The sequence below is a fragment of the Mustela putorius genome, unplaced genomic scaffold (assembly GCF_011764305.1).
Source record: "Mustela putorius furo isolate JIRA1106 unplaced genomic scaffold, ASM1176430v1.1 tig00003850_pilon_pilon_pilon, whole genome shotgun sequence".
NCBI lineage: Eukaryota > Metazoa > Chordata > Mammalia > Carnivora > Mustelidae > Mustela > Mustela putorius.
This window is the reverse complement of record NW_025422002.1, coordinates 16972101-16996403: the sequence shown is the minus strand read 5'-3', so window position 1 is coordinate 16996403 and position 24303 is coordinate 16972101. Positions and strand designations below refer to the sequence as shown.

The following is a 24303-nucleotide window of genomic DNA, read 5'->3' as shown; positions in this document are numbered from 1 at the left end:
GGCAGCTGTGAGGTCACCTGGAGAACTGAAGTCAGCACAGGCCACTCTCCAGCCCCAGACACGCCAGTGGCCCCTCGTGGATCCGAGAGAAAATGTCCTGACTCTCCAGGGACACACAGGACAGGACTCCCCGTCCTTGCTCAGCTCACACACCATGATCTCACCAACTGGGGGTCTTTCTGATCGTTCTCCTTTGGTCTGGAATGCTCTTCGGCCATTCTCCCTGAGCACCCCATCTGAAGTAAGAGCTTCACCATTGCCTCTGGTCACCCAGCCCACCCCTGGCACCAACCCCCTGCCTCATCAACCCAGTCAGATTTCTGTTTATTGCTCATTCCGCTGGGATGCAGGCCACATGGGAGAGTAGGACTCGGCCTGTATGTTCCCCAGACCTGGCACAGAGTAGGTGCCTGTGAGTGGCTGAATTAATGATTAACCAAGTGGTCTTCCTGGTGCCAAGGCCAGGGTGGACCGTGGGAGGCTCCTACTTTCTGGCTGCAGGCCGGCCTGCTTTTTCATGCCCCCCCCCCCCGACCCTGGGCAGTAACACCAGCCAGCCTTCCTTTCCCTTTTCTCCTTTCTCTTCATCCACAGACCCACATCTGATGGTTGGTGTGGGCTGGGGTCTGTACTTCCTAATGGTGCGAGGGGAGCACCTGATGGCCGGTAGGGATGCGAGCATCCCTGTCAGCAAGGTGCAGGGAGGAGAGGGCCAGGAGCTCGAGCCGAGGACCTGAGTTCGAATCCCGACTCTGCCACTCAGTAGGCGTGGAATCTGTGTGACTTGTCTCCTTTCCCTACAAGCCCCAGGTGCAGGGCCCCCACAAGTGGTGGCTGGGGCTGTGGTATCACCGTCAAAGATGTGTCTGCTCAGGAATGCACCCCGGGGCTGTGTCTGTCCAGCCAGCCACGGAGAGCCACTTTCAGGAGCAGCTGTCCCCTGACAGGTACCCAGCAGATGTTCCTCTAGCTGGGACTCTTCCCAGTTCCATCAGGCAAACAAGATGGGCTCATCTCAACCCCACGACAACATGTGCCATTGTGAAAGCTACTCCGAGGTGGTGCCTTGTGGTCTGTTGTGTCTGACATGGCACGCGGCTAAGCCACAGGTGCTGTCCCCTCTGCAGGGCATGCTCTTAAAGAATCCCTCGAAGACCAGATCCCAGCAGGAACCCTGCCCATGTGTGCTCAGTGGCCCCGGTGATGACAGCCGAGCTGGGACCTACTGCTGCTGCTGCTGCTGCTGCTGCTGCTGCTGCTCCCGCCGCCGCTGCCTCAGGGAGCCGGGCAGAACACAGGCCCTTGACCTTGGTCACGACAGAGCTGAAGACACCCCCTCTGGGGCGGCTTTTGCTCAGTGCCTGGCTGCAGGTGTTCTTTCTGAACTGCTAACTTCTCAGTATTCCCTCCTTCTCCCTTTAAGCTCTGTCATGAGAACGGTCAGCTAGTGGCTCATGCACTCCCTTAGAATTAACACATCCCTGGGATTTCTGGTGCTTATTCCCGGGGCGGGGAACAGGGGTCACCAGTGCCAACTTCCCCCAGCCTTGGGGGATTGGTGCCGGGGTAAGGGGGCAGCTGCTCACCTTGAGCGTCTTGTCCTGGCTCTTGGCGGATTCCATGAGCAGGTAGGCCCCTTTGCTGTCACAAAGGCGGTCGGCAGAGCCCTGGAGCAGCAAGAAGGGCAAGGTCAGCTTGGGGAGGGCCCGCTCCACCCGTGTGACGGCGTTGAGCAGCTGGATGCCGAAGCACACCTTCAGACCTGCCCGACAGATGAGTGGGTCCGTGTTGTAAAGCTCCACCTGCAGGCAGAAGAGACAGAGATTTCCATCAGTCTGTGGCTAGGGTTGCGGGCTCCAGGTCCAGAGAAGCAGACCTATTCCCCAGCAGTCTTCCTTCTGCTCAGGCCTGAATAGCTGGTTCCATTCGGGTGAGCTGGGTCTACGGTGTGGGTGCCAAGAGCTGGCAGCGTGGCCGGCCCTTCCAGAACCCAGACCTGCACTCCTTCCGGAGCCTCTTCTTCCGGGCTCTGCCGCAGTCCACATTCATACACGTGCGCACAGACTGTTCCAAAGCACGCACTGGTCACTCAAAAGGTGTAAGCAGTGTCCTGTTGTTTTCTGTGATGATTTCACTCAGGGATGGCTCTGAAGATGTTCTGGTGTTAGCTTGTGTGGATTTGGTTTTCTTCCCTTAGTGTCTGCCTGGCTGCAGCGGGTGAGGAGAGCTCATGTGAGCTGAAGGCCCTGGGGCTGGTGGGAGGGGTCCCGAAGGCACATGGGAGCAGCGAGCCTTGCGGCAAGTCTGGGGTCCAGAGGTTGCCTGCTGCCCTGACTAGGAGCCTGTTGACGCCCTTATCATGTCTGCACCTTCGTGGGATGTGCCTGGAGGCAGGTCCTCCCTCCTAACCATCAGCCCACTGGACCTGACCCTGACACCCTGTTCCCTATTCATGGCTCCTAAGCTCACCCAGTCTTTGGTGGGGCAGCCCTGGAACCCTGTCCTGCTCTCTCTAGCCCAGATTACTTTCTGCCTTGACTCCTTCTGCCTTTGAGGGAACAGTGAGCTGCCTGTTCCCTCTGGCCTGAGATGGGGTATCTGTCAGAATCTGGGTACCAAGTTTCTGGAACTCTCTGAGGCCCATATAGGCAGGTGGGAGACCACAATGCCCCTTCACTCACTTTCCTCATCCTCGCCAACAGGATCTTAGATAGTTGGAGAAGTGCCTTGTGATGTCAGGACTGGGTGAGGGAGCAGAGAAACTACGGGGACAAGATGTCCAGGAACAGTGGTCTCGTGAGGCGCCAGAGTGTCCACAGTGTCCGGACTCTGGTTCTCTGAACGAGGGGGCTCCATCTCCCCTTCCTCACTAGCCCCTACAGGGCCTGGGCCAGAATCCTGGATCCGTGCCAAAGGGGACAGGCTGTCCTGGGTTAGTGCTGGCATCCCCGGACTTCTCGCATGCTGGGGACTGAGCACAGCAAACCAGACCATTTGTGAAAAGCCATGCAAGAAGGAATAGCCACTTTCTGCAGCTGAGCTGGTATGCCTCTTGCAGGGCTGGGCCATCTGTCTGGGGGCAGGGTGGGGACAGTGCATGGCCACAGCAGGGGATCAGTAGGGGTCTGTAAGGAAACCTCTTGGAGAGAGGGCTGTCGGGTCCACGAGAGCTCTGGGCTGAAAGTGTGTCTCAAACTGATGCTAACAGGAACAATGGCAACGGCAGCACCCATGACCTGACACATGACCCAGGGTGTCACATGTAGGATCACATTCGGTAAAAGAAATAAGGACAGCTAACATTTATTTCTGAGCTCTCCCACCAGTTTGGCCCTAAGTGCTCAACCCGTTTAAGCTTCACGACCTTCATAAGCACGCTGCGTGAAGAGGAATGGTTCTTGTGATCCCTGTTTTGCAGAGGAAGAACCTGTCATTACCTTCCCAATTCTTGTTCTCCCCTACAGAACCCTGGATGTTTGGTTTGGAACACTACCACTCAGAATAAAGAACTACATTTCCCAGCCTCCCTTGCAGTGGTGTGATCATGTGACCATATCCTAGCCAATAGGAAGTGAGCAGCAATGCCAGGTGCAACTTCTCATCAAGGCTTCCTGTTGCCCCCTTTCCTCCTCCTACCAACGAGGGCAGAACACAGCAGGAGAAGGGAGAGAGGTGAGGCCACACAGACGAGGGCTGCACCCTGGAAACAGCAAGAAAAAGATGAGAGCCTTTGGCTGTGAGAAGTCACTGTGCAGAGAAATGAGCGTCTCTCCTATTAAACCCCTGCTGTTGTGGTCTGGTCCTGGCAGGCTGGTGAGCCCAGGCTAGCCGTGCTCCATGTGATCCTGCAGGACCCTGTCTGCCAGGAATGTGTGCTAATGTGAGCACAGGGCCAGAGCCCATTATGTCCTTCCCAAAGCCGCCCAACACTTTGCCCTGCTGACCCAGACCTTCCTGGGCATGCGAGGGCCCTGGAGGAATCTGTTTAATTGCTCTGACAGCCCAAGTGTCTTCCTGTCACGTCTTCCTGCTTCGTTTTTCCATGTCTTGATCACGTAGGCCCTGTTTACACAATGGTCTATTATGGGCCCAGGGAAGGAACTAGCAGATGTGTTGGGGAAAGGGCAGGCCCTGGTGTGAACCTGGGTGGAAGCTGAGGGGCAGAGGGAAACTGGGACCAGGAGGGAAAGGAGGACCATACCATGCAGAAAAACTGAGGCTCAGAGGGCCCAACCCTCCCTCCCCGCAAGTAACCATCTGGCCCAATCATGGCAGACTTTGTTTGTTGAGAGCTTAAGATCTAAATCTTCCCAAAGTCCTCCTTTTGGGTGGGAATGTGTCCTGTCACCCCCAGGAAGGAGACAGACAGGGGTCTCCCTCCTACACCAGCCCCAAGCCCTGAGCACTTGTCAGGAGAACTTGCCCATTCAAAACCAGAGACCAAAGAGTCAGTCCCAATCGATGACTTACTGTAGCATTCCATCTCCATGACATTCTTGAAATGACAAAATGAGAGAACAGGTTAGTGGTTGTCAGAGCTCAGGAGGGGTGAGGTGGGTGGGAAGTGGAGTAGATGTGGCCATAATGGGCAAAAAGAGGAATACTGTGGTCATGGGGATGTTCTGGGGCTTGACTGTATCAATGTCAGTATCCTGGTTATGATACTATTCTATGGCTTTGCAAGATGTCACCAACAGGGGGGACCTGGGTAAGGGTACCTGGGATCCCTCTGTACTGTTTTATTTTTAGAAGTACATATGAATCATAATTTTCTCCAAATTAATTAAAATAATTAAAAACACATACCAGGGCGCCTGGGTGGCTCAGTCAATTAAGCGGCTCAGATCATGATCCTGGAGTCCCAGGATGGAGTGGCTCCCTGCTCAGTGGGGAGTCTGCTTCTCCCTCTGACCCTTCCCCCCTCACGCTCGCTCTCTCTCTCTAAAATAAATAAATAAAATCTTTAAAACACACACACACACCCCAAAGAACCAGTCTTTGGTACTCTCTCTCACACCCAGCTCCCTCTATTTTTGGACCATAGCTGGTCCTGCCAGCTGAGAACAGTGTCTGCTGGGAACATAGCAGCCAAAGGCTGATCTGAGTCCAAGGGACTGAATTCCTGCTCCAGACAAATGACCCCTGGGGCACCTCCACTGGCTGAAACTTGAAGTCTCAGAACAACATAAGGAAGACTAGAGGAGTGAGGCCTACCAACCTTGATACCTCCTAGCTATGTGATCTGGACAAGGCTCTTCTCTCCTAGACCCAGTTTGCTAATCTTGTGAAATGGGATGATGGTAGAAGTGCCTTGGGAGATTCAGTGAGATGATAAAGCCCTAGTGCCAAGCCCAGTGTCTGGGCCACAGCGGTGGAGATGATGTGTGGGTGGCATCTGAGTCTGACACTGGGAAGCAAGGAGAGGAGAACCACTCTTTGCTGGAGCAGAACAGGGTCTGCTTCAGAGACCCCAACCCACGAGGTCTCGGATGAGGCCCTTCTTCTTCCTGGGCCTCAGATTCCCTGTAGAGGGGACCTCAAAGATTCTCCTTGGGTTATAAGTCTGATAAGCTGAGAGTATTTTCCTGGCCTCCTAGGTGTGTTTAGTGACCCTCTAGCCCCTCGCTGTTTTCTGAGGCTCTGAGGGCTGTTAGCAAGGTTGAACTTGACAGTCAGGGAGGGATGTGGCCACTGGGACTTCTGACTTCTGCACATAGTGTCCCTGTGGGAAGAAAACTTTGCCCCAAAGCACAGTAAATATAGCTGCAATCCACAGCTGGGAGTTTTCTTAAACTTTTGGTCGAGCAAATTCTGGGCCCCACCCCTATCGTCAACTCTCGTGACCTATTTTTAGAAAATCAGTTCTGTGATGAAAAGCTGAATTCATTCTTGATTAGAATTATATTAAAAATAACTCACATACTGAGCCCTTAACTCTGCCCCAGATGTTATATTAAGTGCTTTTCTTGTATTTGCTCATAGAAACTTCTCAGGAATCCTATGCAGCGACTAGTGTTATTAGGCCATTCTGTACGTGAGGAGCCCGAAGCCCAGAGGAGCTAGGTGACTCACCCAAAGTTACACAGCAAGTAAGGGGCAGAGCCAGGATAAGAACATAGGCCACTGGGCTCCATATAAGCGTTCTTAACCACTCACCAGGCTAGGCTCCCTGTCCAGAGAAGAGAAAGTACAAGTGGGTCTTGTGCACAAAGATGGCCAGGAGTTGTAGAGGTGGCCCTCCCCAGAGAAGGAAGGGGTGGGTCCTTGGTGAGGACAAGAAACCTCCAGGCCTGAGAGATAATGAAGTGACCTGGTGGGCCACAGAGGTTGCCTTCCTTCACAGGCTGCCGAAGGGGATCGGGGGGGCTCCCTCGGGGTTCAGACCCACATGACACCATCTGCAGGATGGCAGAGGGGAGGCAGGGGTCTTGCCTAACTTGGCACAAAGCCTCCCCAACTCAGTTGACTGAAGGCAAGCCCTGTTCACCAGGATGCCCAAGGCTATGACTACTGGAGTGGGCGCCCAACTTTGGTGCTTGAAGTTCTTAAACTAGCCAAGAACCACCAGAAATAAGGACACTTCCATTCCATTGTGGTTATAAAAAGGATTAATTGGGATCAGCTTTTGTGGATGAGTTACCACTTAATCAGAAATATATGAATTATTAAACATTCTTTCCCAAGAATTACTTTTTCTATTAAGCTTGAACTCGTGGACATTCTGGTCTCTGCCTTTTGGAGCCATGAGCTGGGCTGGCAGGTCATGACCCTGGGCCTGTGGTTGCAGGTGGTTTGCACAAACCCAGCATGAGTGATATAGACAAACAGCCCTGCTCATTCCTTTGGAGTGGGGCTCCCTGAACTGTGACCCCCAAAATCCAGACACAGCTACTGAGTGGTCACCAAAAGAAGGGGAAAAGCAGCCACCATATTCACCACCCAGTCACATTGGCCACAGCCACCTTTTCAGAGGCCCGGGGACCGACTAAATGGTAAGGGGAATAAGAAAGCATTACAGAGATCTCACAAGACCAACTCCCTAACGGCTGGTCACAAAATAGCAAGATATGTGATCATGAGTCTTAAAATCAAAAGTTGGAGGCAACTAAGGAAATCAGAATATGGTGTAGCTAGACGATGGGGTAGGGAATTCCTATCACTTTTCCAGCATGAGATAATGGCATGGGGTTACGTGTAAATATCCTCCTTCTGGTTTCTTCCTCTTGGGCAACACAGGCTGAAGTATTCAGGAGTTTAGGATCCTGGTGTCTGCAATGTAACTTCCAAAAGGTTCAGCCAAAACAGCGTATCCAATTTATGACACTGGACTGGGCAATGATTTCTTGAATATGATATCAGAAGCATAGGCAACATAAGAAAAAAGTAGGTAAATGGGACCACATGAAAATGGAGACCTTCTGTGCATCCAAGAACACTACCAACATAGTAGAAAGGCAAGCTACAGAATGCGAGACAATACTTGCAAATAATATACAGCATTAGGATCTAGAATAGAAAAAGAGCTCCTATAACTCAACAACAACAAAACACAAAAAGCCTAATTAAAAAAGGAAAGAGAACTTGAACAAACGCTTCTCCAGGGAAGATACAGAAATAGTTGATAAACACATGAAAAGATACTCAACATCATTATCCATTAGAGAAATGCATAAACCCAAAAGTATCAAAAGCAGGGTCTCGAAGAGATATTTGCACACCCATGTTCACAGCAGCATCATTGACAGTAACCAAATGGTGGAAGCCACCTAGGCGTCCATTGATGGACAAATGGATTAACAAGGCGTGGTCTGTGTGTACTATGGACTATTATCCCATTATCCCACCCTATAAAGATGGTTGTGACACCTGCTACAGCATGAATGAGTTTTTTAAAGAAATGGTGCTAAGCAAAATGAGCTAGTCACAAGAGGACACCTACTATATGGTCACAGTCATACAAGGGCCTTAGAATAGTCTAGTTCCTAGTGACAGAAAGTAGGATGGTGGCTGCCAAGGCCTGGAGAGGACGGGGAACAGAGAATTACTATTTACTCAGGACAGAGTATCTGTTTGGGAAGATGAGAAAGTTCTAGAGATGGTGGTAGTTAAGGCTGAATAACACTGGGACTGTAATTTATGCCCTTGATCTATACATGTAAAAATGGTTAAGATGGTAAATGTTATGTTCTGTATATAGTACCACCATAAATTTTTAAAGAGATAAAATAGATATCCATACTGATATTTTCATATTTAAGCATTGATTCAACAAGCACAGAGGAATATTTCCAGTTGGTGGATGTCGGGGAAGAGTCTATGGGAGAGCTTGTACTACCACGGGGACTTTTCTGTAGATCTGCAATTTTCCATGATTAAAGTTGGAGGACAAAGGTCATTTCCCCCACACTCCCAGTTTTTAGGTTCTTTATTTGGTTTCCCTTTGCCAGTGGAAGCCAAACATCCCTCAGGTAGGCCTGCGGCAGGGAGACCCCTGTGGGCAGAGTCCACTATTCAGGGTTAGTGTGTGCCTAGGTCATTTCATGCCAAGGCTTGGCAAGTTGGCTGCATCCTCATGTGAATGGGGGTCCAGATCTTAGCTCCTGTGTGGCTTCGAGGTAACTGAGTGTGTTCTGAGAGAGTGAGGCCCAGGGTTATTCCCATGTGAACCTAGCCAAGCGCGTGGCTTCTTTCTTCTTGGATCCCATGAAGGTACTTGGGAGAGAAGCCGCAGGGCAGGGAGAGCACCCCGTGGTCTCTGGTCTAGCTGGCAGCTGGGACGACCCCTGACGGTCTCCCTGCCAACTCACTGGCTTGTCCATTGCCGTTTGAGCTGCTGCCCAGAGGAACCTGCCTCTCTCAGAGTTGGTGGCAGAAGGAGAGCAGAAGGAGAGGCAGAGAAGGTGGGCAGCAAGCATGCGGGGGGGTGGAGTGGGTCAGGTGCGTGGACCCCTCGTGTGCAAGGGCCCAGGACCAAGCTAGACCAAGCCCTGTGCTCCCTGTTGGGCACTCCCATATGGACACAGACATTCCAAGAGACATTCTAACAGCCTGTTTTTTTGTTTTGTTTTGTTTTAAGGTGTTAGTAAATTATTAGCTACTTCAAACAGACAAGTCCTCTGCGGGGCACGTGAGCTAGGAATGATGGAGAATCACAAAATAAAATCAGCTAACCAAACCGGGCATACTGGAAAGTTAATAACCAGTTCTCAGAGGGGTTTTCTGTGGGAGGCTGTGTCCTGGGGACAGAGTGGGAGGCTGGGCCTATCTTTAGCTGTGGGGACAATTAGTCAAAAGCCTCGGTGATGGCCAAGCTTTCCAAACCCAGGAGGGAGCCATCCGAGGGCCCTGGGCAGATAGGGCCTCCTCACAGAGGGGGTGGGAGTCACGCGGGCAAGAGGGGCAAGGGAGCCTCATCCTCAGCCTGGGGGCACCTCTGAAATGCCAGGCAGGGGTCTGGGGCGGCGCCCCCCACCCCCAGGAGGAACGAAAGGAAGAGAGCTGGCCACCGCTAACAGCAATCCGGGTGCCTGGAACCCACCATATGGCCCCACTGGCAGGAGCGCCGGCAGCCAGGATGTGCTTGGAGGGCAGCCAGCATATTTATAGAAAACAGACGTGGTCCCGAAGATAAATCGCCTCCATGTACACACAGTGGATGCCCCTCGCAGAGGGGATGATCAGAATCACAGCCCGGCCTTCCTCCCAGTCTCCACCTGCTCCACAGGCAGGATGGAGCTCAGAGACAGCAGGGTCTTCTGCACGTGTGGATTTGGGGGGTTATCTGTGGCTTGAGGGTGTGAGGAGATCGTCAGCAACCTCCTCCCTTCACCTCTTGCCCCAACATCCTTGGCCGGAGAACTATTTAGAACATTTGAGGCTTTTCAGAGTGGGAGGGATTCATCCCATTGTGAAACCCCCACGACTGCGGGGGGTATGGTGACCATATCAGCACTCCAGTGTTCTGGTCAAGGATGCTAAATGTGTAGACAAACACAAAAAAAACTGCCCAAGTGGCAACTTCTTTGTTCTCAAGATTTTTGTGCCAAGGGCACTTGGCTCAGAGTAGAGAGATCTGGGCTCAAATCCTTACTTAGTAGCTGTGTGTCCTTGGGGAAGTGACTTGCCCTCTCTGCGCCCATGCTGCACAGATCCAGAGACTGGTAGCAAGCTGGCATCTGGGAGCTGTGGCGGGATACAAGGGCTCCAGGTGTGACTCGGAAGAAGGCTACGACCGTTGCACACTGGCTGGTGTCAGGACAATTATAAGGCATTTTGGGCTGTATTCCCAGAGGCTTCGCACCTCCTGGGAGAACGTGTCTCTGTGGGCTGGCTAGTGACCGTGCCGTGGTGCTGTGAGTAAAGGGTGTCATGCTGACAGGCCTGGGTGGCTTGTGAGAACACTTGCCACAGCAAAGCCCAGATGCACGTTGGGCTTTTGACACTCAGAGCCACCTGCTTCCCCACAGACAGACTTCCAGACCTTCCAAGAGCCTGCGGCCCCTTCCACCGGGTCCTGCTTTAGTGAGCTTGTTAGGCGAATGTCTCTTTTCTTTTTGGGGCTTTTATAACTGCAGGGCTCCGTGAGAAATATCTTAGCCAAAGATGTGCCTTAAGACACCCTGATGTTAGATCCGGGGAGGTGCCTTTTCTGAACATATTTTCCCCCTGGGCGTTGCTATTTTTAAGGCTCAGCAGAATGTTCAAAGGGAGTCTCAGAGCAGCGAGGAGCGAGGGGCCGATTCTCTCCGTGGAGGAATGGAAACTCTTGCTCCTTGTTTATTTCAACTGGAGTCCAGCCTTCAGGCTGACTGGCTACCTCCCTTCCTCTGAGTTTCCCACCAGGGAAATGGATTAGCATTTCTAAAGAATCACCCCTTCAGCTTGACCACTCAGAAACCTGAGAAATGAGGGTGCGCAGCTGCGGGGTGCGGGCTGGACGGAGCAGGGAGGGAAGAGCCTGCTTTGCTCTGTGCTCACACGACTCCTGGTTTCTGTAAGGCCTTCAGTGGAATTTTCCATGATCTCAAAAATGAGATAAAAGCTCTGAAATTTGCTCCTTTTAAACAAAGAGGGTTTGGAACTTCATTATCTTTTTTCCCCCCTGCCTTTATGCCCAAGTACCTTCAGGTGGAAAGATAAACAATTTGAATTTGCACCTGGACGTTTCATCCGAAAGATGTCAAAGGGAGTGGGCTCTCTCTCTCTCTCTCTCTTCCTTATTGTTGTGCCAGCACAGCTGAGACAAAGATAATTGGTTTTACTAGAGATTGCACATTCAAGCCATTATTCAGGACGCCAGCAGGTGGAGGAGACCCTGCCCCCTCGGGCCTCTGTCACAAAGTGAATCCTGCCCACAGGCCAGCTATTGTAAGACAGGAAAGAGCTTAGGGATTGTCGATAGAGGCTGGGACGAGGCCACCAGGCGTGGGCTTCTCAATCAGATGGGTTCAGCTCTGGTCCTGATGAGTTGTGCCTCTCCGCACATAAAACCCTACTTAATCCCTGAGCCTCAATCTCCTCATCTGTGAAATGGGGTTAATGTCGACCTCGTTCACACACATCATCAGTATTAGATCGAATAGCACGAGTTTGGCTTTTGTGTTTCTGGGTCCTAAAGTGGTGCCTTTTCGCTATATAGATTGGCCTTTGGAAATGAAATTTTTTGTCTTTTCTCAAATATTCTTTGATCCCAGTGGGTCAAATTTGGCCCCAAGGTTTGGCTTTGGGAGGCACTGTGGGTTTTTAAAATGAATTAAAAATTTCAATTGAAGGTGGATGACTTGGGCAGATGGAACATCCCAGAGGTGGGGGGTGGTTGCCTACAGACCCCGCCATCCCCTAGGGTCTCTTGCTGGTGTCATTTACAAACAGGTGGCCCTCAGCTGTCTGGGAGTCAGACCTCTGGTCAACACTTCTTCCCATTAAGGCTGATCACCATTTAGTTGTCCATCCTCTAAGTGACTCAGAGGGCCAGGAGGTCACATTCTATAATGAAGCTACAACCTGAGTGCCCAGGTCCTGAGGAAACCCAGAAAGGCCACTGGAATACCAGAGCAAGCACCCCACTCCATTTTCCAGGGGTCTTGGGAAGTCAGTGATTCCATGGTTTCCAATTCCTAAGGCAAGAGGGGAAACTGAGGCAGAAGAGTAGCAAAATGATTTGCTTAATGCTGAAGATAATTCAGGTGTCTTCCAGATGCCCAGGGCTGCCTCCTATCTGCTGGCTATAAGCCCACCAGGGTCCCTGCCCCCACAGATAGACCAGGTGGAAGAGCACACCCACCTACGCTCTCAGGCTAGGTCTGAGACCTAGATCAGGCTAGGTCCCTGTGACAGATCTGTGGCGTCTCCATGTGCTCACCTGCAGCCTGGGGCTGCCGTGTGGCAGGTGAGTTCCCAGCACCTGGCCGGCACCCAGTCAAAGGCGGAATACAAGGTGCAGGACTTCAGCTAGATGGGAAGTGCACTGGCTCACTGAGCAGTCTCTTAATAGACCAACCCAAATCTCTGGGGTTTGGGACTATACTCAGACCCAGTATCTCAGGTACATGAGTTGACCTTGACCTCTTCTCCTTGCTGACCTTGGTGCCTGGTCCTGGAGGTGGTGACATTAACCAGATGGCACAACCTCCCAGCCTCTTTCTTTCAAAGCCACCTGGCCTTTTCTGAGCTCCTTTCGGCTGATTTTGCTCTTACAGAAGGTAAGAAGGTAATAGCTCTGCTTGGGGGGCTGTGATGGATTTCTGGCAGGGCAGTGGCTCTTAGGAGAAGGGGTTCACGAGGTGCCTTGTGATCTGACCTCCGTTCACCCCTTGCCGGTCACCTGCTGCCCTCTCTGCTGTGGCCAAACTGAGCTATTGACTGGTCTGCAAATGGGCCGTCCTCCCTTCATGCCAGGTCCTTATCAGCACAGTTACCACTGCCAGGAACCCTCTTCCTCTGAACTCCCTCCAGCTCCAGCACGAGCTCCCACCTCCCAAGCCATGGACGTAGTTCAATCTGAGTTCAATCCGTTACCTTCATCCCAATGAGTCCTCTAGGGACTGCCCCTCTGTACACTGAACCCATGAGGTTGGGTGGGGTGAGCACCATGATTTTTCCTGGACAGTAAGTCAGGCCTGGACAGTATGCCAATAAAAATCAGCCCTGAGATGTTTGTTGGCTTTTCAACAAACTGTTTTTCTGCTGGGGTTGCTTAGGTAAAGCTGCTGGTGGCCATCTTTGCTTCCACTCTGGGAAAGTTTGCCTGGGAGTGAAGCCAAGCCAGGGGATTGGAGCGCTGGGGAGAGATGGATGGTGCATAAGACTTTTGAGTCCCTAGATCCAGCCATGCCTGAAGGTTTTAGTTCCATCTATCAATAAATACCTCTTTTTGCTTGAATCACTTTGAGTTGGCTTTCTTTCACTTGCGGCCACAAGAGACCTCGCTGGTTCACACAATTTCCTCTGATTTGCTCCTGTCCCTTCCCGCCTAATTCTGAAGCTACATGGCACCTCGCGCATCTTCATGTCCCCATCACTTCACGCAGGGAAAGGGACGGAGCCATCACTCAGCTTTCCCACAGGGCTGCTGCCTTCAGTCCCTCAGCAGCACCCAGGTGCCCCCAGGTTTTCAGAAAGACTCACCTCCGTCTTATTCCGAGAGAGCACACTGGAGTCAATTGGGCCCAGGGACAGGTTTGGCAAGACAAGGTTGAGAACTTTCGCAGCAAAGACCTAGCAGGGAGGGGAAAACAAAGGGTGTGAGTTCGGTGGCATCCACGCCCAGCTCTGCCCACAGGACAGTTTACAATAAATTAAGGAAAGTGACACCCGAGCTGAACATCAGCCAGGTCCACTTCCCCAGGCTGAACACCCCGGGACTCTGCCTGCTCTGATTCAGACAACCTCCAGTTAGTCTGGCTCAGATCTGTGCCGTGGGGGGAGCCGGGCGGGAGGTGGGCCGCCGCAGCTGACGGCAGGAATGCCATATCTATTTTTTGCCTGTTCCGGATCATGTGTGGCCGCCCTCCCCACAGTCACTCATCGGTTGCGGTTCGGAATTCTTTGCGGGAGCTGCCTAGCTGAGGTCTTAGGCACGAGTCACTTCTGTGAGGTTCCTAAAAATACACAGCAGGAGCAGAACCACCCAGATCACCTGTGAAGCGGGATAGCTCGGAAGATCCCAGAGAAGCCTGCTCTGATATGGAAGAATCTGTGGATGGCCTTGGTTTGTCTCAGAGGGAGACAGAAATCGTCACCAGCTTGATCAGGAGATGCGTGGCAGAAGGAAAGAGACCTGATTTGATCCCCGGCAGTGCTGACTTGCACACTTGTATGCGAGATCAGAGCATCACGGAGCCCCCATTCCCTTAGCTGTCAGTGGGGACCTTGGCGTTCCCCCAGAGGACCACCATGTGATAAAGCACCTGGCACACAGTAGGTGCTTAATCCGTGCTCCTTAAACTTGAGCCCAATGCAGGGACGAGCTGCGCCTCCCCACCCATCTCTCCTGCAGGATCTGGTGTTTACCCAGGAAGAGTGTGAGCCTGGATCTCACACTTCTCCCCGCAGAGGGGGGCTGTTCGCGTTTCTGCACTGGGCACAGACACTCAGGGGGGAGAGATGCTATTTCACAAGTGAGCTGTGACTTGCTGAAATTAGAATCGCAGGGAAGGTGGCGAGCAGTGAGTTCTCAGTCTTTGTGGAAGGCGCATATCATGGAGCCGAGAGGTGATGTCCCCTTGGTACCCCCTCAGCGGGGGTGAGGGCACTCACATCAACTGAAGGACAATCTTTGCTGTGTCGCATACAGCCGTAGATGCCCAGACTTTTAATCTTGATACAGATGCCGTGAGGGTTCATCTTTATTGCACAAGGAAATAGGCTCAGCAGTGTACCACACAGCCAGCTGGGATGGGGACAACGGTCTGGGCGACACTGTGCTTTTCCCTTACACCACTGGCCTTGGTTATTCTCTCTCCATATGAGCGTTAAGTGGGGGCCTGAATTTCCTGGGGGTGACCACACACAGCTGCCATTGGGGCTCTCTGTGGAGTCACGTGCTGGACCCCGCTACCTGTTTGACACTCAGAGCTATAAAACATCCTGTGTCCTCGGGCTGTACGAGCTGGATGTCCTCTCACATGGCTAGGAATCAGGCAGAGAAGAAAAAAGGGCTTTGTTCACAGGTGCAAAGGTGCTCACAGGTGCACACAGGTGCATCCAGCCACTCTGAGGTCCACAGGGTCAAGCGTGCATGCTTCAGGAAAAGATGGGAGCTCCCTGCCTTGAAGACCAGCCTCACTCCCAGCCCCCCACGCCAGGGGTCCAAGCCAGCGATCCCCAAGCATGTCAACTCACTGCTGTCAACACACCAGGTGCCACGAAGCACCCTGAGCTAACGTGTGAGAGTCTAGTGGAGAAATAGAAGAGAATCCAACTGGGAGCACTGGGGAAGGGCCTGGACTTGGCCATACAGTGTGCAGCCTCATGGGATGGATAGAACCTGTGGGGCAGGGCTCAATTGTCAAGGCAGGGTCGTGAAGCAGCCCCGCAGACAAGCACATGACCGGGATGGCTTGGAGTCTGGAGAGCTCTCCCAAAGGAAAGGGTTAGGGTGTTTCCAAATGTCTATGAACTCCAGAAATTGGAGGCTCCTCTGGGAACCTAAATTCAGGAGTTGGGATGTATGCTTTTAAAGGTTAAAGGAAAAGTTTAAATGAAGAGCAAATATAGCAGATGAGTGTGTGGTCAGGGAGGGAGGCAAGGTGCTGTGCCCTCTGGTCCCTACTGGGGTCCAACTGCTTCAGGAGGGTGGAGGACTCTGTGGGACTTCTTCCCTCCAGGAGGACTGGCCCAAGGGCGACACTACTGGGGAAGGACTTAATGTGTAGCCCAAAGCTTGAGCAACTGTCATCTGGACATCTTGCCGTCCTTGGTGAACCTCACCATGGCTCCTTGAGTGGGCCTGAGGGCTGACGGTTGACGGTGTGTGGCCCTGCCATGCTTTGGAATCAAAGGCCCGTGTGCCTGTCTGGTCTGGCCCAGCGTGCTCAAGGACACCACTGTCTTCCCACCCTTCAGTTTCCCACCCATTTCCCGTTTAGATGGCAGACAGCCAGGGAAAGGCCTGGGGGCATACCAGCTCCACAGCCAAGCCACCCTCCAGCAAAGTGAAGGAGGGAGTCCACACAGCCTCCATGCCCGCACTCCTAAGACCACCACCAGATTTCTTGTTCACCAACAATTTACGTTTTGTGACCGTCACCCGATTCCTCATGGACCTGGGCACACAAGGGCCGGCCCAGGGGTGAGGAGACAGACTTACCTTCATCTTCGAATCTATGCTCTTGCCACTGGTGCTTCTTAAACCAACATATTTATGCCCCAAAGTACCAAGACCCCCACTTCCAGGAGAAGATGTTGTGAGATTAGGTTTGACAAGGATCAGAAAAGGCAGCACAGTGGCTCAAACCATCCTTGCTCTGGATTCACAGGGCGGAGGGAGGGGATAAGAGGCCCAGGAAGGACTCTGCCTGCAGGACAGGATGACAGTCCTCTCTCCTAGAGAACACTTTTCTTTCTCTTAACAGAAGAGCTTTCTACAGCTAAAGGAAACTTTTAGGGAAAGAGTTTTGGAAGAAAACTAAAAGAAGAGGGCCATTTCTGGAGAAGTGTTTGCTTTGTACAAAATGAACAAAGCCAGGGGTGCCTGGGGAGGCTCAGTCGGTTAAGTGTCTGCCTTTGGCTCGGGTCGTAATCCAGGCGTCCTGGGATTGAGCTCTGCATCCCGCTCCCTGCTCAGCGAGGAGCCTGCTTCTCCCTCTCCCTCTGCTCCGCCTTCTCCTCCCTCTCACTACACTCGTGCACGCGCACTCTCTCTCTTTCTCTCTCAAATAAATCAAATCTTAAACAAATAAACAAAAATCCCAAAATGAACAATGGCAAGGTTTGGTCTCTGTGGAGGAAACTAACCAGTTACAGCCAGACCAGTCGGCTGCTATGCCTCCCTCTTCCAAGTACAGTGAGCCAAGTGCTGGGGAGACAGCTCCCTCCCACAGCTGCCAAAGGCCTTTCCCCCAAAGAATAAGTAGGAGGAGACAGCGTAAGGGTGCCTTCTTGAAGGTAGAGGCAAATCTTTTGATGACAATAATGTGGCTTAAAAAAACAAAGAGAATTAGGTGCTTAGCCACTTCCCCACAAAAAAATCCAAGACGTTGCAGGGGCAGAATGCTTGGAACAGGTGCGAAAGAAAACCCTTTTCCCTGCTATTCTTCTAGGGGTTGTTTATTCCATTAGCCTAGAGGTTGGTGAGGGAGGAAAGGGTGAGGCAGGGCTGAATGAATCGAGCAGGGGCAGTGGGTTGATTGTAGTAATGCAGAGAGCCAGAAGGGCTGAGAAGGGGGTATGAGGTGAGGAAGGGCCATGTAGTAAGGGAAGAGTAGGGACGGAAACGGCCTGACAGAGCCCACACCCTGAGGACCAATTTGGTTCAGGCTGCCCGGGTCGGTGCTGCTGCATCCCACCATGATCTCCTTAAGCCTCCACCATCGGTCTCCCTAAGCCTCTACCATCAGCTGGGAGAGGCCTCCATCACCTTTAAGGGAAGGCAAGAAAAGCCGGCAGAGGCCCCAGTGAGAGGTGCAGCTCACCCATAAGGAAGTTGGAATCAAACAGAATAAACTTCTCGTTCCCAGTTCGCTCACGCTCTTCGGATAATCCTGCAGGAGTGTGGAGAGAGCCTTGGATCCAGCTCCAAGGAGGAGTGACCCCAGACAGCCCCCACTGAGGTGAGATTCCCCCTTCAAATCATGACCCCTGCAGGCTGAGTCAGGTTTGTGCCACCCAGTGGTGCTGACTCAGCAGGGACCCCAGGTCTCATCACTGGAGGATAATTTGGGGGTAGACTTACAGCGAATGGGCCCCAAGTTGCCAGCCTCCCAGCCCCAGAAAGAGGAGACTGAGAGCCAGGCAAATTTTGATTCAAACTCTGGTTCTGAATCACCAAGAAGTCTGTGGTCCTCAGTTTCTTCATCTCTCACATGGGGATAATGAAACAAACCTCAAAGTATTGCTGGGAAAGTTACCTGAGAACTGGTTTCCACAGAGTTCCTCCCTAATTGCCCTTCTGGCTTCTGTCCCCAGGAGAAACTCAACAAATTCTCCTGGTCTGACTGCAGAGAGAGCACCGCCAGTGTTTTTCAGAGTGATGGATTGCAACAAGCCTACCGTCACAGCTAGAACCCTGAAAACTATTGCGCCCCCCAAAAAGAATAACTCTTCCAGAAGTGAGGTCCACCTCCCGATGAGCCAGGGACCAGAGTGTGTCACTGGCCCTTGACATGCCCTTGGGCCATTCCTGGATGAAATGCTGAGCCCATCCCTTTAAATACTAGTGACTAGTGACAATAGAGGCGCAAATGCCTCTATTGATCCAAAAGGTTTTAATGGCTCCCTAAGATCATTTTGAAGCTTCTGCGGCTGACATGAGGGAGGAAATTATAATTGCGATCTTCTAAAGTGGCTCCGGCAAGCCAACTTGTGCAAAAGGGGGCCAGAGAGCTAGGCCTTCTGTGAGGATGCCTTCTGCAAGGGTCAGCCCAGAAACTCTGGGTGGGGGAGGAACGCGGCCTTAGGCCAGTGGAGACTAGAAAGTGCCTTGTGCCTTTTCTGCATGCCGAGCTGGGAAGGGGGGAGCAGCGGCTCACCGCTGTCTGCCCTGTGGCTGACCTACAGCAGGGGCTCCCCAAAGATGTGTTGGGGAGATGACTTGTTTCTTGAATGCCAGCGTCTAGAAGTCTGAACCCCCAGCTACGACAGCTCGGGCACCTGTAGGACAGAAGTAACACCCCCTATCCCCAGGCGCATTCCAGCTGCCAGATTCATGGGCCCATTCATGACTGTAGTTAAGTCTTGGTTCCTGGGTCTAACTTCACAGCACATGTGAAAGAGGGGCAATCCCCCCCCACCCCACCCATTGCCTCCTGTTTCCCCTCCATTCCCAGCACCCAGATTGTTCCCAGGGCCTTCTAGAGCCTGGTGACTACAAACAGATGAGAAGGCGCTCCAGTCAAGGGCAGCTGACCGCTGGCAGGCATGCTTTAGGGTGAAAGGGAGTATCTTGCCTCACTCGCCGACCAGGGTTGGGGCACAAGCTGACCTTGAGCAAAACAATTGGCGCCACGTTCTTGTCTGTGAATTGGGAATGACTTTCTCTCCTTACTGGGTGGTGGGGGAAAGGAACCCAGATAGGGCAGCTCATGCACTGAGGGCCTGCTTCATGGCGGCTCTCTCCTCTCTACTTGGCCAGGTGCCCTGATTGATAGGGATTGGAAGCATCTGGAATTGGGTGGGCTGGCTCCTGTGTCCCTGACCCTGGATCCCCAGGGACAACCTCCAGGCAAGAGGCAAAGAAGATCATTTAGAAGATTACCAAAGAAGATCATTTAGAAGATTACTCTCTGTGCAGGCTGAGCTCCCCAACCCCACCAACAACCCCAGGCACTGCCCATGGGGATTTCAGCTGTTCCTCATCTCACCCACCTAGAAAAGTGAGTGGTTCTGCACCCCACCCCACGTTCCTGCATGCTATTCCTGGGGCTAGGCCAAGGCCGAGTCTCCTTCACACACACACCTAGCTGGGCAGCCCAGGGTTTCACCTCTGCTCCTGGGAAGGACTCTAGCTCTGCACCACCCCAGGTGTAGGACGTGGAGAGAATCCCCAGGAAACAGCCTCATAAGCAGCTGAGACTGGTTCTGATACACTGGATATTGTTTCCAAATTTCTCCTGTGGTCCCTTCCCTTGTACAATAACATTCTAAACACAGACAGTGTTTGGGGGCCAGACCCCTGTCCTCCTTGTCTGTCCTCCAGGCTAAACATACCCCAGCTTGTGGAAAAGGGAGTGTGGAGCTAAGACCAGCCCTGTGCAGGTCTGGTGGGGTGTGTGTGGGCAGGGGGTGTGGTCTGGCACGGGGATCCGGTGTTCCTACAATCCAGGGGGTAGGGACTGTCCTCTTCCACGTTCCTGTCTGTACTCAAAGCTGCCCAATTCGATGATTTGGAGAATCTCTTCAGCAGGCGTTCGGTGCCATGAAACAAACCACCGCACAGTCCACTGGGAGGAGGGGCGCAGCCAGGACTTGACTTTGCCCTCTGTCTTGGCCACGGCAAGGCCCCCTCTTCCACCTCAGCCCTCTCAGGTGGTAGTGGTCTCTGGGAAGCCAGTCCTCTTGGAGGTCTGTAAGGGAGACCTTACCTATTCCAGGACCTAGCCTGAACTATTCCAGTTAATGCTGATGGGAATAACTACTCCTGAATCCTGAAGGAGGCGCAAGTGGTATCATATGCTGAGTAAAACAACCAAACTAAAGCCGAACCCACAAAAATGAAGCCAGCAGAAAGAACAAAGCCTGCAGAAGTCACAGAGAGGGTATTCTCATTTGTGTAAAACACAGCAACGAGTAGCACGTGCCTGTGCGTCCCAGTAGATGGAGACTCCAGCGGCCGGCCTCCACCAGGCAGAGACAGCCCCCTGTCTGTCCTCTCCTCAAGTTTTAACGTTTGAACTCTGTGAAAGTGTTATTCTAACAATGTTTAAATTTTAAACAAAGGTTCTCCGAGATGCTTTCAGGAAGGTTGTCGCACTAGACTAGCTGTGTACAGGGTAATCCAGTCACCCTGGGGGCGGGTAGGCAGATGAATCAGGGACTCTGTCAGTCAAAACTGCCCAAGACCCAGGGGCAGCAACAGATTTCGTGGTGGGGAAGATGTGTCCTCAGGTCTGGGGGCAACAGGAAATCCAATTTGTCTTGGTTAATAAGAGGAGACCAGCACCCCCCAGGGACGGCTGGTTTCTGATTTGACAAGGTGATCTATTAGCACAGGGCTTGGAGAGGTCACACTGGTAGCCTTGCCTGGAAGTTCCACTTCTGCTAGAGACTCTGATGGGAAGCCTTGGGGCCCACCTCTGGGCCCTGCTGCCATGACCCCCTTGTGCATTTTATCTGGAAAGCCCCAAGGTCTCTGGCTTGTCTCTAAGGAAGAACATTCACGTCAGAAAATACCTATTTTCTTCTCTAGGGAAACATTCTAGAGGGAGAGTGGACAGCCCTGGATTCAGATCAATCAGGCAAGCTGTGTGATCCTGGCAGGTCACTCGCCCTGCCCAAGCCTCAGTGTTCCCTTTCACAAAACAAGGTCACAACCTCTCCCGGGGGTGATAAGGCAGAGGAAAGCAGGGCACATGCTGGGCGCTCACTGAACTGAGTACACCTTCCTGAGTCAGAGCACATGGGTGCCGTGAGAACTCCCCGCTCCACTGTGATCCTGGTCTTGCTCGTTCTACGTGGAAAAGAATCCTTGATGTGAGTGATTTGCCCTCGTGCTATATAGTTGATTACAGTCATGAGGGGAGCTATCCAGGAGGTCACACATCCTCTTGCACATGTCAGTGACCAGGAAGTAGCCCATCTGGGCATTACCTATGGTTCTGGGAATGACCTTCAATTTCTTTCCCTGGCAGAAACAGGGTGGCATCCACCTGCACTGCTGTCCGCCTACACAGCACTGAAATTTACTAATGACAGTTGGTTCCAACAAGTCAGTGGTGATTTCCTTCCAATGGGGCAACACTCAAAGACGCGAGACATCTCTATTCTTCGGTGGATTAAGTAAATCGCTGTTCTCTGGTTAAACTATCAGATAGTTCCAGGTTTCTCTCTGGCTCAGCCTGTCTCCATTTCTCTGTATGTAAAGGAAAGGCTCTCCACAGGACCTGCCCACCCACCTCTGGCCATGGGCTGAAGGAAACACTTTGAAAACATTCTTACAAGCCTTTATTCCTGTCCAATGCTCCTCTACTTGGGTGCTCGGGAGGAACTGGAGGTATCAATGCTACCGGGCAATTATTTAGAAGTCCTGCCGCCGTTTGACGGTGAGGCCAGAGAAAGGAGGGTAAGCCAGTTCCCCATGGCCCCATGACCCCCACCTCACCCTCTGAGTCCTTTGAGAGTCCTGACAACTGGCTCAGAGGGCAGCCCCACTGGCACTGGCATAAGATTAACCCTTCCCTGGGGATGCACGGGGTTGGGATTCTCCAACTCTCATTCACTTATGCTCTCTCTTAAACCTCACGCCACTAAAGGATAGGTCCAGAACATTCACAGCCCACGTTCACGGCAAGCAGTCCTGAGACGCCACGCTCTCATCTCCCTTCTCTGAGACGAAGCACCTGTTCCGCTCCTAGGCAGTTCAGTTGACCCCTGAACAATTTGAGGCTAGGGGCGCTGAGCCTCTGTCCAGCTGAAAACCAAACATAATGTTGACCCTCCCTGCCCCGCCCCCTGCCCACAAAACCCAACTACTAATAGCCTACTGTTGCCTGGAAACCTTACCCATTACATCAATAGGTGATTAGCACATATTTTGTATGGATTACATAACATACGTTATATTCCTACGCTAAAGTAAACTGAAGAAATAATGTGATTAAGAAAATCATTAGGAAGGAAGAAAGAAAATCGTAAGGAAGAGAAAATATATTTACATCCCTATATGTTTTTTTTTTCATTTTTCTTTTCTTATTAATTTCTTTTCAGTGTAACAGAATTCATTGTTTTTGCACCACACCCAGTGCTCCATGCCATATGTGCCCTCCATAATACCCACCACCTGGCTCCCCCTACCTCCCACCCCCTGCCCCTTCAAAACCCTCAGATTGTTTTTCAGAGTCCATAGTCTCTCATGGTTCACCTCCCCTTTCAATTTCCCTCAACTCCCTTCTCCTCGCCATCTCCCCTTGTCCTCCATGCTATTTGTTATGCTCCACAAATAAGTGACACCATATGATAATTGCCTTTATCTGTTGAAAGACATCCATGCATGAGTAGACTCATGTAGTTCACACCTGCGTTGTTCAGAGATCAACTGAATGTTAGCTCGTGTACCATGTGCATGCACATCGCCCGGAGCCCCAGAACCAAGAGCATGTCCATGCATGCCACCGTGTACCGGGACAACAAAATGATGGCTCAAACAGAGGGATGCATCCTTAGAGCAAAGGAAAACGTGCTCCAGGCTGGAGGAGAGCTGCTGCTCAGCGGACCCCCCTACGTCACCACCACAGACTGCTGGCCGTTCCCCTCAGCATGTACTTTTTAGCTCAAGCTGGCAAATAGTCAATGAAAATCAGCCCAGGCCCTCAACACAAACTGTTAACAAAGGTTATTTTGCTAGATTCCCAACATGTGTCACTTTTTCCCTCTTCAACTTTCACCAAGAAAACACACAAAAACAGGAAACCGTTCTTCTCTCATCGCTAAGGGAGAAAACACACCTGACTTCAGACATCACGGAACCCCCATGGCGACAAGGTTTGGTATTTGTCCAAACCTTCACACAGCGAAGGATGAGGTCCGAAAACGGACTCCGGCCCTTCCCCCCAGACTTTAGCCAGTAAAGGACGTGCCCATGGACGCCCAGGGACCCCCCGGCCCTGCAGGACTTGCCCAGAACCGGAAGTCTGTTTACCTTGAAAGTTGTCGCAGACTCAGGATTGGCCAGAACCAAGGGCGAAATAAGGACCATACCGGAGAAGTGGCTTGGCCTCTCTGCAGCCGTGAGAATGACGATGGCACCTCCCTGCAAAGCAAAACAGGCCAGGATGGGCACATGCCAGCTTGGGCCAGCGCACATATTTCTAATAAACCACCATCAACACACTCCCCCGAAGCTGCAGGCCTGGCCCGGAGCCCCAGGTGGGGTGGGGGTGGGGGGCTTACCTTGGAGTAGACTCCACCGAATGTTGGATAAACTGGATCTGCAATTATTTTATTACACACATTTTTTTCCCCCCTCAGGGTTTTCCAAGAGCAAACATTTCAGAGAGATATAAATAAGGTTCCTGCTTGTGGGCTGCCAGTTAAACAACACATTCCTACTTCGTTTCCAGCCAAAAGCTGGCAGACCCCCAATGCATTCATGCTGTCAGCCCTAATATGAGATTTTTGTTTTGGTAATCGGATTATAAGAAGAGATGGCTATACTTTTTTTTTTTCCTTCTTGGTTCGGTCAAGGTCCCAGAAATTTTGGTTCCAAGAAAAATACTTAGTGAGCATGAACAGTGCTGGAAGCATGAGGCTTTGGTTGTGGGCCTGAGGATGAGGGTAGGTGGGACCACAAAGGCAGATAGAGGCCGGGCAGGTAAGAGACGTGCAGGAAGCAAGACAGGCTGTTATAAAGGGGGCGGAAGCCCGGCCCCAAAGGGAAAAGTCCCCCGCCGCCCCCCACCTTCACATATCATCAGTTCAAAATTCTCTGCC

The 24303-nt window shown here is 52.0% G+C and overlaps 1 protein-coding gene across 3 annotated transcripts in view; it reads right to left on the bottom strand.

The window, feature by feature from the left end:
• Positions 1–24303, bottom strand: part of MGLL (monoglyceride lipase) — a 224369-nt gene that overhangs the window by 5065 nt on the left and 195001 nt on the right. For all 3 annotated transcript variants that reach the window (XM_045063393.1, XM_004738640.2, XM_004738638.3), the window contains exons 5-7: positions 23513–23623; positions 13627–13716; positions 1587–1802 (exon numbers count right to left, since the gene is read on the bottom strand). In XM_045063393.1, coding sequence (XP_044919328.1) covers positions 1587–1802; positions 13627–13716; positions 23513–23623 — 417 coding nt within the window. The remainder of the gene's footprint in view (positions 1–1586; positions 1803–13626; positions 13717–23512; positions 23624–24303) is intronic.